The sequence below is a fragment of the Leopardus geoffroyi genome, chromosome A3, assembly GCF_018350155.1.
Source record: "Leopardus geoffroyi isolate Oge1 chromosome A3, O.geoffroyi_Oge1_pat1.0, whole genome shotgun sequence".
Taxonomy (NCBI): domain Eukaryota; kingdom Metazoa; phylum Chordata; class Mammalia; order Carnivora; family Felidae; genus Leopardus; species Leopardus geoffroyi.
This window is the reverse complement of record NC_059336.1, coordinates 27,214,052-27,227,100: the sequence shown is the minus strand read 5'-3', so window position 1 is coordinate 27,227,100 and position 13,049 is coordinate 27,214,052. Positions and strand designations below refer to the sequence as shown.

At 48.8% G+C, this 13,049-nt stretch overlaps 1 protein-coding gene across 1 annotated transcript; it reads left to right on the top strand.

Annotated features, from left to right (window-relative positions):
- Positions 1-2,855: 2,855 nt before the first annotated feature.
- On the top strand, positions 2,856-12,256 carry DEFB123 (defensin beta 123). The gene is made up of 2 exons (XM_045444985.1): positions 2,856-3,085; positions 12,019-12,256. The coding sequence occupies exons 1-2, from the start codon at positions 3,028-3,030 to the stop codon at positions 12,210-12,212; spliced, it is 252 nt and encodes an 83-aa protein (XP_045300941.1). The 5' UTR covers positions 2,856-3,027; the 3' UTR covers positions 12,213-12,256.
- The last annotated feature ends 793 nt before the right edge of the window (positions 12,257-13,049 follow it).

The window sequence follows — 13,049 nt, the reverse complement described above, 5'->3', positions numbered from 1 at the left end:
TTATTCAAGATTTTAAAGACGCAGCAGAGGGCGCCTGGGTGGCTCAGTCGGTTGAGCGACCAACTTCGGCTCAGGTCATGATCTCGTGGTCCGTGAGTTCGAGCCCCGTGTCGGGCTCTGTGCTGACAGCTCAGAGCCTGGAGCCTGTTTCAGATTCTGTGTCTCCCTCTCTCTCTGCCCCTTCCTTGCTCACACACACACTCTCTCTCTCCCAAAAATAAATAAACATTTAAGAAATAAAATTAAAAAAATAAAGATGCAGCAGAAATGTCTTCTTTTCAATAATTTCTTTGGCTGGAGTTGGAGACGGGGGCAGGTGGGCTATGGGACGTGCAATACATTTTTCTTCTTTTTTCCTTCTCCAGAGGTGAATTCAGTGTCCAAAAGAAAGCAAGTGAATACGTTAAGAGTTTGCTCGCCTAAGTGGCCTGTAGCAGATTTTTTTTTTTTTTTTCTTTAGAAAAGGAGGAGGAACAAGGGCACCGATGTTTCCATTTGGGCAGAGACCGCAATGTTCGTTGTTCACTGTGGCAAACACCTAAAGATACATTGGTGCCTGGGTAGGATGATGTATCCGTTTCCCGGGATTGCGATAACAAAGTACCACAACCCGGGGGACTTAAAGTAACAGAAATTTTCTTCTCTCACAGTTCTGGAGACTAGAATTTCAAAACCAAAGTGTTGGCAGGGTCGCTTCCTCCTTGGGGGCTCAGAGGAGAAATCTGTCCTACGCTTCTCTCCTAACTTCCGGCTGCTGGTGTCCCTCGGCCTGCAGCAGTGTCCCCTCCAATCCCTGCTTCCTTTGTCACACGGTTTCTCCCTGAGTGTCTCTGCCCAACTTTCCCTCCTTTCCCTCTTCTTCGAAGGCCCAGTCTGATCCAGGAAAACTTCACTTTAACTGGATTACATCTGCAAAGACCCTGTAAGTCCAGATAAGTCCAGATAAGTCACATTCACAGGTACTTGGGGTTAGGATTTGAACATATTTCAACAAAAAACAACAGATTTTCTTTAAATTCCAACTATGAGTGAAATTGAGTATCTTTTCACATGCTCAAGAGCCTTCTAAATCTTTTTTGTGAATGGTCTATTTGTATTTTTGTCCATGATTTTTCACGACTTCTACACCAGCTCCCTTAGCGACCCCACCAACGTCCTGAACAGATCTTTACTTTCCTAGGTCTTTCTGCAATTGAATAGAGTCCAATTCTTATAATAACGTCCTCGTCCCATAATACTGATCGTAGTTCTGCTTCCCAGATTGAACCTCAACTGACACATGTTTAAAAAGATGAGCCTCGGGGCGCAGTCGGTTAAGCGTCCGACTTCAGCCAGGTCACGATCTCGCGGTCCGGGAGTTCGAGCCCCGCGTCAGGCTCTGGGCTGATGGCTCAGAGCCTGGAGCCTGTTTCCGATTCTGTGTCTCCCTCTCTCTCTGCCCCTCCCCCGTTCATGCTCTGTCTCTCTCTGTCCCAAAAATAAATAAACGTTGAAAAAAAAAAAAAAAAAAAAAAGATGAGCCTCCTTGGGGGCGCTTGGGTGGCCCAGTCGGTTGAGTGTCAGACTCTTGATTTCCACTCAGGTCATGATCCCAGGGTGGTGAGATCCAGCCCCAGGTAGGGCTCAGCGCTGACCATGAAGCTTGCTTAAGTTTCTCTCTCTCCGCCCCTCTCCCTCCCTCTCTCTCTCTCAAAAATATAGATAGATACATAGATACATAGATATGCAGATACATGGATAGATAGATAGATAACCCTCCTTAACAGAAATGAACACGCCCGTGGTGGATTTCCAGGCTTTAGGCACCGAGTCCCTTCCTCCCCACTGTCTCCTCTTCCTCATCAAGGTTCTAGAAGGAGTCGTTTACACTTACTGACCTCACTCTTTTGCCTATTTTCAGTCTTCAACCTCCTATGTTGCCCCTTTGTCAATGGTTCTCGGGTCATTTTTGTCTTGTAAACCCTATCTACGCTTTTTTTTTTTTTTTTTTTTTTTTAATTTTTTTTTTCAACGTTTATTTATTTTTGGGACAGAGAGAGACAGAGCATGAACGGGGGAGGGGCAGAGAGAGAAAGGGAGACACAGAATCGGAAACAGGCTCCAGGCTCTGAGCCATCAGCCCAGAGCCCGACGCGGGGCTCGAACTCACGGACCGCAAGATCGTGACCTGGCTGAAGTCGGACGCTTAACCGACTGCGCCACCCAGGCGCCCCCCTATCTACGCTTTTATACCCTTGAGGTCTACATCAAGTAGTCTCCAGTTAGGAAATGGAAACCACGCGGGATAGTCAAGGGAGGGAACTGGTCACACGTTGCTGGAAGGCTGAAAGAACAGGAGGACCCTGAAAACAGACAAGAGTGACTACAGGAACTGAAGGGAGACGATGGGCTTTCCAGATCCGGGAGTTCAGAGTGGGGACCCCAACAGCTGGTCCTTGGGCCTCTGGGGGAGGGGCTCAGCCCCGGGTCCAGACGACGTGGCCCTGGGGGTGAGGTCCACTGCAGGGTTAGCGGTGGGTTAGCTGAGAGCACCACCAGGCTGGTGCTGGGGCTTCGTCTCTCCCCACGGTCGTCCAGGTTTCGCTCCAGCTGGGTCGCGTTTCTCATTTTCCACACCAGCGTAAGCCCTGGGGCGGACTTCTCTGCCCGGGGCCCCGGGTGCACCCCTCTGCAGGTGCCACCACTTTCTCTGTGAGGCCTTCCCGGCCCCTCTGCGCTCCACGTGCTGGCCTTCGGTGCGGGGGGGTGGGGGGTGGGGTTGTTTAGAGCCCCTTGGAAGGACCTTGGACCTGATTGCCTGCCCCCCTCCCCGCCCCTACCCCGCTGACCTTGCCAGCCCCTTAGTATGTGGCTGCACACCCTGAGCTCGGGCAGCGCGGGGGCCGAACCCGTGGGTGGCTGAGGGCACGTGCGGGTGGCATCCTTCCAGTTGAACAGAAGGACCGACCGCCAGAGAGGCCGGAGCCCTGCCCCATTAGCTTTGCTGTCGCATCGGACCCGCAGCCTCACCTTGGGCCACTTCCAGCCATGAGGCTCCTCTCGCTGACTCTGGCCGCCCTGCTGCTCCTGTCCCAGCTCACTCCAGGTAACCTGGGCCTCTTGGGGAGGGGCAGGGTGTGGAGACTGAGGCCGGCTCACGGCGTCCCCAGGCTCCTGGCCTCAGGAGCTTCCCTTTTGGAACCACGTGGAGGAGGCTCCCTGGCCGGCAGCAGGCGCCAGATCTTAGGTACCGACCAGACATCCAGAGTTTCTTGCTCAGCCACCCCATCCATCCCTGCTCTCTCTCCCCAGGAGCAGGTGCAGGTGGCCTGGCATGTGAGAAAGAAGGGAAAGGGGGGGGGGGGCAAGAATACAGAGAAAGACAGATACCATATGGTTTCATTCTTATGTGGATCCTGGGAAACTTAACAGAAACCCATGGGGGAGGGGAAGGGGAAAAAAAAAAAATAGGTTAGAGTGGGAGAGAGCCAAAGCATAGGAGACTCTTAAAAACTGAGAACAAGGGGCGCCCGGGTGGCGCAGTCGGTTAAGCGTCCGACTTCAGCCAGGTCACGATCTCGCGGTCCGTGAGTTCGAGCCCCGCGTCAGGCTCTGGGCTGATGGCTCAGAGCCTGGAGCCTGTTTCCGATTCTGTGTCTCCCTCTCTCTCTGCCCCTCCCCCGTTCATGCTCTGTCTCTCTCTGTCCCAAAAATAAATAAACGTTGAAAAAAATTAAAAAAAAAAACAAACTGAGAACAAACTGAGGGTTGATGGGGGGTGGGAGGGAGGGGAGGGTGGGGGATGGGCATTGAGGAGGGCACCTTTGGGGATGAGCACTGGGTGTTGTATGGAAACCAATTTGACAATAAATTTCATATATAGGGGGAAAAAAAAAAAAAAAGGAAAGGGTGGGCAAGAGAAGGAGGAGAAGGCAACATTTTACAAAACAGTCCCCAGAACGATCTAGGCTTTGTAAAGAGCACAACCACCTAACCGGAGAGGAAAACGCACACACACTGTTGCCGCCCCTGTGACAGCCGCTAGGGCCACAGAGATTAATGACGTGGCCCTAGGGGAGACAAGAGACAAGAGAATTCACAACCCGAAGTGCCATGAGACGGAGGGGCTCTAAGGGTCTGAGGTGCCCATGGGAGGGGCCAGCCCAGTCTGAGGGCCAGGAGAGTCCTCCTGAAGGGGTACCCTGTGTCCCGAAACGTATGCGGAGATTAGAAGGGAAAGGCGAGGAGAAGGACGCAGAAAGGGCGTCTCAGGCAGAAATCAGCTTATGCGGAAGGTCCAGCCGTGGGAGAGAGCGTGGCGCCTTCAGGGCCACTCAACCCACGGTTGAGTGGGTTAGGGGCCCGGCCAGGGGGAAAGCGGAGGAAGCATTCAAGGTCCAGGTCCGGCCTTGACTGCCAGGTGAGGGAGCCATGGGGAGGCTAACGGGAGGGGGGGGGGGGGGCACGGTCAGACGTGCCCATTCGACCACCCCCAGCCTGGCTATGGGGCCCCTCCCGCCCAGCCTGCCGAAGCTTCTACCCACACCCGGGCTTTCTCCTAACCTTTCTGCAGAGCCAGAAGATGTGAATTTCCTCAGCCAAGCTGACCTCAGCCCTTGTATCTGCCGGTGGCAAATGTCTGTCACACCACGCGGCACAGGGCAGAGAGGAAAGCCTCAGAACCTGGGGGGGGGGGGGGGGGGGGGGAGAATGCCCCTCCGCTTCCTACCCCCCTGACCTCCGGCAAGCAGATGGGTTGCTCGGCATTTCAACCTCCTCCTCTCTCAAACCGCTACAACAATGGCACGCGTGGAACACGCCGAAACGTCGGCGCGCGACACAGTGCGCCTTCTTTATTTTCCACAACCCATCTGAGTTTTCCCGGGAACCCCCATCCCGCCGGCAGGACAGTCGCGAAGAGCAGGACCCATCATCAGGGGCTGCGCCGAACGTCAGCACTTACGACTCGTTCTCGTCTTTTCGGGGTGAAAGCGGCTTTCCAAGTCAGTGCAGTCTCTTTTGAGCAACTAACTACTCGGTCTGGCAGCACGTCTTCCTTCTTCTGTCCCGCCCTCCCCCCTCCCCTTCCTCGGACAGCATCTGGGTTTAGGAGAAGGTGGTGCGATAGGTCATGAAGGAATTAATCGGTTTATTCAGTAAACATGGTTGAATGGATTTCATGTCCTGGGCACTGTGATAGGTCGGGGGAGGGGAGCAGTGAGCAAATCAGAACAAAACAAAGGGAGCAAAATTTCTGGTCCTCTTGAGCTTACATTCCATTGAGGGAGGCAGAAAAGGTTTAAAGACATAAGTGAAATAGACGTAAGGGCAGCTGCTAAGTATATGAGCAGCATGGGCTGGGAGGGGATAGCGAGTACCAGGGGGAGGGAGGTTTGCCATCTCAAAGGGGTGCCCACGAAATGGCTCACTGCGATCTGAGGGAGGACAAGGGGTGAGCTACGTGGATTTGTGGGGGAGAACATTCAAGCTGAAAGGAATATCAAGTGCAAAGGCCCTGGGGCAGGAGCATGAAGAACCAAGGCAACCCTGTGCTAGGCCTTCATTGACTTCGGGGACAAGGTCCCTCATGGAGTGGCCAGGGAGTGTTCTGGCACTTGCAGTGTACTGGATCCCATGGCTGACGGAAGCTCTCGGTCCTGTCGAGAGCCCCGCCGACTGAGCCCTTCACCTCAGCTGTCTTCAATCTGGTCCCCAGATTTAGACCGTTCGCCCCTTGCACACACCACCTTCTGCATCAGGGGCTACTCTTGGCAGGTCCCTCAGGCTCTCAGCCTCTTTTTCGCATCTCCACCAGACAGACACAAGGAAACTTGAGGGTCTTCTGGATCTATTTTATGCCACAGCAGAGCAAAGGGAGACACACGAAGTCGATTTAAGCACCCAGTTTCCCCTGGGGAGAGCACTTCCCTCTACTTCCTACTAGTAATAGAGACTGACTGGAAGTTTCTTTAGCTGGACCCTCAGCCTTTACCTCTCATGGCTTATGGTCAGGTGGTTTTATCTGACTCCACCAGGTCACCTAATATCTAAAGGAGCTCTTTGAAATTGGAACCCCCTGACCCTTTCTGATACATTTGGGTTTTAGAGATCATTGTCTTGCCATGAACTAAAACAACTCATCTCATTTCAGCGAAACAAGGACTGTCATTCTATCTCTGTTGCATCCCGTTCCCCGAAAGCCCAGAAGCTGCCCGATTCTGCTTTTTGGCAACCAAGGGGGAGGGGGTCTCATGATTAAAGGGGAATGAAATATATACCACTTTAACGTGTTCAAAATAGTAAAGTTAGGTTCAGGACATATATATAAAGAAATTCAGGAGATTGGAAATTCAGTGGAAATTCAGGACATACCTATAAAGCCCAAGAACCCAGCAGAAATTAGGTTTGGGCGGGGGCGGGGGGGACATGTCGCCTACACTTCCTCTGTGATACCCACGTTATCTCTCCTCATGGCAGCCAGAGCACCTCCTTTATAACTGTCATTACAACCCTGGGCAATCAAACATCTGGTGGCTAAATGGGAAGTCCTCTGAGGGCAGGCACCTATCTCTCACTTGTTTAGAGTGGCATCTCGAGCGACTTGGCTTCTCAGTCTGTACCTGTGAGTATTTCCCTAGGACAGACATCTAGAAAGGAGATGGCTGGGTAAAAACTGTGCACGGTTTTAAGATGTTGTTGAGTTTTTTGCTAAATAGCCTCCAGAGAGGCCAAAATAGAGTGTACGAGGCTGTCTTTCCCCTCACCCTCGCCAGGAGTTGTAACAACCAGAGGCGCCCGGGTGACTCAGTCCGTGAAGCAACCGACTCTTGATTTCGACTCAGGTCACGACCTCAAGTTTGTGAGATCGAGCCCCGCATCAGACTCTGTGCTGACAGCACGGAACCTGCTTGGGATTCTCTCTCTCCTTCCCTCTCTCTCTACCTTATCCCCCCTCGCCGCCCCTGCACATGCACGCTGTCTCTCAAAAACACAGATAAATAGGGGCGCCTGGGTGGCGCAGTTGGTTAAGCGTCCGACTTCAGCCAGGTCACGATCTCGCGGTCCGTGAGTTCGAGCCCCGCGTCGGGCTCTGGGCTGATGGCTCAGAGCCTGGAGCCTGTTTCTGATTCTGTGTCTCCCTCTCTCTCTGCCCCTCCCCCGTTCATGCTCTGTCTCTCTCTGTCCCAAAAATAAATAAAAACGTGGAAAAAAAAATTTAAAAAAAAAAACACAGATAAATAAAAAATTGTTAAAACAATTCTTTGCCATTTCTGTATACTTCCCTTGCTAAGGATGCATCCCTAGAGAGCCTATTTTTGACACGCCCACTTTGAAAATCCAATGTTTCTTGAGATCCCTTTCTTGTCTTTATAACTTATCTGTTGGGTCATTTGACTTACGGTTTCCCACGGCACAGATTTTGCTGATTGCATACTCAAGGTGAAGTTCAGTGTATTCCTATGACCTCTGTATTTCCTGAAAATTGGTACGTGGCTCCAGAGGTTTGACCAGGCTCAGGTTCTATCATTTTTGGCAAACTTTTGATGCTAATAAGGTTCTTTCATCAGGAGGCACACGATATCTTGGTTGTCTCTCTTTTAGTGACATTTACGGTTAATGCGCAAACTGTAGCTGATGCTCGTAACTGAGTTGATGCTCAAAGCCCAGTTACGTTAATTTTTTGGGCATTGCAATATGGTGGCATTCTATTATGTGATCGTCACTAGTTAGCTGGAAATTTATTATGCTGAAATAATAAAGATACTCATCCTCTACTATTTGGTTACTCAGTGGTACAGCTTATATAAGAAAGAATAAATGCTTGGCGGTTTTTCTGGGTTTCTAAAGGTTTAGGGTTTCTAAAGATTAGGGAGAAAGACAGAGTTGAGGTAAAATGTCAATGAAGTTGTGTTTTTGTTTTGTTTCAAGTTTTTATTCGAACTCTCGTTGGTTAGCATATAGGGTAATGTTGGTTTCACGAGTAGAATTTAGTGATTCGTCACTTACGTATAACACCCAGTGCTCATCCCAACAAGTGCTGTCCTTAATGCCCATCACCCATTTAGCCCACCCCCCATCTCCCCTCAGTTTGTTCTCTATAGTTAAGAATCTCTTATGGTTTGCCTCCCTCTTTTTTTTTCCTTCCCTATATTCATCTATTTTGCTTCTTAAATTCCACATACGAGCGAAATCATATGGTATTTGTCTTTCTCTGTGAAGGAGTGTTTGATAGACTTCTTGTGCAAAGCAGTTAACATCAGGCCGAGGCTGAGAAATGGATTCAGGGTCCCATTTCCATGGAAAATACAAAATTAAGAGAGATGTGGAATTTCATATCCTGAAACCCCTTCTCTGACACTCTGCCCTTGGCTCTGAAATCAAGGCTACTTTTCTGTGTTGAAAGACTGTCTCCTCAGAAAAGTATGGAATGTTCCAGTCTTGCTGATAGGATTGCAAATACAAAGTTTCAGACAGATGTGATTTGAGACTTTGTCCTTTTGTTAGGTGACAAAAAGCAGTTTCACTGGCTCATAACTGGTTATCTGGCATGGCAAGATATTCTAGGCTCATCTTGTACAATTCTTCCCCCAGATCTTGAATTCTCCATTTTTTTGAGAAGTTTGGACTTTTTTTTTTTTTTAAGTAGGAAAATGGTATTTCAGAACCATGATCTAGTTGCTAGAGGTATTCAATGCTATTAAATTGGTCCTTCATATCACATCATTTCAGTAGACAGAGCCAAGTGGGAAAAGCAACACACTGAATACATATAAAATACCTCATGAGTTCATATTAATAGTGCCTATTCAAAGGGGTCTTGCTTAGACATGATAGGGCACACTTAATGAGCGGTGTTCCTATCAGGAGAAAACGCATCACTAACAAAAGAGTGCACCCAGGACCAGAGTCTTATTGGTAATACCCAGGAAAAGCCACCAGAGGCAAATTCATGGGTCCCAGAGGTCACACTATATTGTTCAGCTTTGGTTGGTTGCCTACGTGGATGCATTTACACACACACACACACACACACACACACACACACTAGAAAGGTTTCTGGGAAATGTGCATGTGGCTTCCTCACATGGAAGGATGATGTCTAATGCCAGCTGATGGTGGACAACAGTTTTCTGGAATTCCTAGGATCATCAAGTGACTATGGAATTATTTTTAGTGACATTGTCAGCGGCTCAGGTGACTTCACGAATGAGCACGTGGGAGACTCAGGCACTCCACTGAACTTCTCCAGTAGACTGTTGCTCTAGAAATTGCCATAGCATGAAACCTACCCCCAGTGCTGGTGAGCCAAGTTAGCTTGGTTCCAAGTGTTCCAGCTCTCTCTTCATCACCACATGAGAACGGATGTGTTACAGACGAGTGTACTCATCCCCAACCACTGAGGTCAAGAGCGAGAGTTTGACTCCTGATAAAAAGGCAATAAATCGGGGGCGCTTGGGTGGTTCAGTCGGTTAAGCGTCCGACTTCAGCTCAGGTCATGATCTCACAATTCGTGGGTTCGAGCCCCACGTCGGGCTCTGTGTTAACAGCTCGGAGCCTGGAGCCTGCTTCGGATTCTGTGTCTCCCTCTCTCTCTCTCTGCCCCTCCCCTGCTCATGCTCTGTCTGTCTCTCTGTCTCTCTCTCTCTCTCTCTTTCTCAAAAATAAACATTTAAAAAGGCAATAAATTGGGGCGCCTGGGTGGCGCAGTCGGTTAAGCGTCCGACTTCAGCCAGGTCACAATCTCGCGGTCCATGAGTTCGAGCCCTGCGTCGGGCTCTGGGCTGATGGCTCAGAGCCTGGAGCCTGTTTCCGATTCTGTGTCTCCCTCTCTCTCTGCCCCTCCCCTGTTCATGCTCTGTCTCTCTCTGTCCCAAAAAAATAAATAAACGTTGAAAAAAAAAATTTTTTTTAAGGCAATAAATTGTCCCAACTTAATCCAGCTGTGCGGCAAGGAAAGGGAAAAGAGCTGGGCAACACATTGTGGCCCTTTACAATTCTCTGGGGGAAGAAACAACAAACCTTAGACCCACGAACAAATTATGAGTCTCTTAGGCTCTTCAAGACCTTATGAAGTCTTCTGGCAGTTTAGCAAGTTTTCATTTTAATTTATGTTGAGTTCTTTCTATTTCTTATGAGGGTTGAGAAATGATAAGGGTAGCATGATTTTTGGCAAAATTACCATTCCCTAATTAAAGTCCCAGTAAAAAGAGCACTCTGGTCATTAGACAGGCAAATAGGGTTTCTCAAATAGGAAAAGACAAACTACAAGTGTTTTTAGTCACAGGAAATGCTGTTGCCTCCTGGCAAGAAAAAGCATCTAGTCCTTCACAGAAAAGGCGGAGAATAGTGAGTCCATATTCAAATCCTTGAGATCTAGGGGGCTGTATAAAGAGTCCCTGAGACAGCGGGTCCTTTTCATGTCCCACTTTTCCTGTTTTTCCAGGGTTATGAAGCTGGCAGGTGGGACATATACTAAAGCTACCCTCATAATCAGTTAAAACTTCTCCACATGTTGTCTTAGAATAGTTTATAAGTTTTCTTTACTGTGATGGGTCCAATTTTCCCCCAAGCTCCATTTCAGATAGTCTAGAAACACCAGGTACCCATCTTCGGGTCTCCATAACACGACAGATTTCTCAATAGACTTTTTCAGAACCCGGTTCTTGTGGTGGCAGTTTGTTCAAGGCTCAAAAGAAATTTTAAAAGATAATTAAAGGAGCACCTGGGTGGCTCACTGGGTTAAGCATCCGACTCTTGCTTTCTGCTCAGATCGTGATCTCGTGAGTTCGAGCCCTGCGTGGGGCTCTGTGCTGATGTGTGGAGCCTGCTTAGGATTCCCTGTCTCCCTTTCTCTCTGCCCCTCCCCTGCTTGCTCTCTCTCTCTCTCTCTCTCTCTCAAAATATATAAATAAAAACTTAAAAACAAAGAAACAAAAACTTGTGGTTGGAATAGCAAAATTGTTCCAGATTTGTGTGCCTCTAAGTTGAGGCTGCTGGTGCCATCCTACCCCCCAAACTGTCAGAACACTTCGAGAGCTGTGTTTGTAAGCCTTGCAGTTTGTTGGTTGGTCAAGATTCTGGGCCAGGAAAGGCACCGAAAACAATATGGATGGGTTGTTGCCAGGGGCACCAGGGGAGGAGAGAATGGGAGTTACTGTTTAATGAGTGTAAGAGTTGCAGTCTCACAAGATGGAAAGAGTTACGGGGGTGGATGGTGGGGATGGCTGCACACGGGGTGACTGTAACAGCTTGTACACTTAAAAATGGTTAAGAGGGTAGATTTTACGTGATGTGTACTCGACTACATCAAAGAAAAAAGCCTAAGTACAACTGCCTTCTTAATGATAGGACTTGGCAAAAACAAAACAAAATAAGAATGGAATTATGAAGAGAGGGATGGAATGTTAGCCAAAAATAAAAACAAAAACAAAAAAACAGCCAATATGGATGAACCTTGAAAACATGATGCTGAGTGAAAGAAGCCAGACACAAAAGGCCACATTGTATATGATTCCATTGGCATAAAATATCCACGGTAGGCAAATCTATAGAGAGGAGGGCAAATTGGTGGTTGCCCGGGACTGAGGAGAGGGGTGCAGAGTTTCTCTTTGAGATGATTAGAAAGTTCTGGAACTAGATGGTGGTCATGTTTGCACAACATTGCGAATGTATTTAATGCCCCTGGAACTGTACACTTTAAAATGCTGGGGATGTGGGGAGGGTGCACCTGACTGGCTCAGTCAGAGAAGCAAGCAAGGACTCTTGATCTCAAGGTCATGGGTTCGAGCCCATGTTGGGTGTGGAGATTATGTAAAGAAATAAACAAACTTTAAAAAAATAGAAATAAATAAAATGCTTAAACGGGCAGGTTTTATATGTTCTTTGTATTTTCGCACCATTTTTAAAAAAGGAAAGAAAAAGAAAAAAGGAGGCTAAGGTCAAAGGCAAGGGAAACTGAGGACCTTCTATCACATCTGCTTTAATAGCGCTTCTCAGGACTAACGCTGTCTCCCAATTCTTCTTTCTTTTTTGTGTCAGGCAGCACCCAAAAATGCTGGAATCTTCACGGCAAATGCCGCCAGAAATGCTCCAGGAAAGAAAGGATCTATGTTTACTGCACAAACAATAAACTGTGCTGTGTGAAGCCCAAGTACCAGCCAAGAGAAAAGCTGTGGTCAAGTTCTTCGAAGCCTGAAGCCATGAAAACGCAGATGAAGCTGCCCTCAGTCTGACCCCAGGAGATTCCTAAATTCTGTCAATAAATATGTGTGGCTGATCTCTGTGTCTGCCTGTTAGTTTGCAGGAGTCCCCTTGCAGGTGGCCCAGGACGTCAAAATATTTTCATCATTGGGACGCCTGGGTGGCTCAGTCGGTTGAGCGTCCGACTTCGGCTCAGGTCACGATCTTGCGGTCCGTGGGTTCAAACCCCACGTCGGGCTCTGTGCTGACAGCTCAGAGCCTGGAGCCTGCTTCGGATTCTGTGTCTCCCTCTCTCTGCCCCTCCCCCACCCACACTGTGTGTGTGTGTGTGTGTGTGTGTGTGTGTGTATGTGTCTCAAAAATAAACACTAAATGTTTAAAAACGCAATTAAGGGGCGCCTGGGTGGCGCAGTCGGTTAAGCGTCCGACTTCAGCCAGGTCACGATCTCGCGGTCCGTGAGTTCGAGCCCCGCGTCGGGCTCTGGGCTGATGGCTCAGAGCCTGGAGCCTGTTTCCGATTCTGTGTCTCCCTCTCTCTCTGCCCCTCCCCCGTTCATGCTCTGTCTCTCTCTGTCCCAAAAATAAAAATAAACGTTGAAAGAAAAAAAAAATTTAAAAATAAAAACGCAATTAAAAGACATTCACAGAAGAAGGAAACTAGGACCCATCATCAAGAATAAAAATAGTTGGGGCACCTGGCTGGCTCAGTCGGTAGAGCGTGTGACTCTTGATCTCACGGTTGCGAGTTCGAGCCCCAAGTTGGGCGTAGAGATTACTTAAAAATAAAACGTTTAGGGGTGCCTGGGTGGCTCAGTTAAGCATCCAACCTGACTTTTGTTCAGGTCATGATCTCACAGTTCATAAGATCT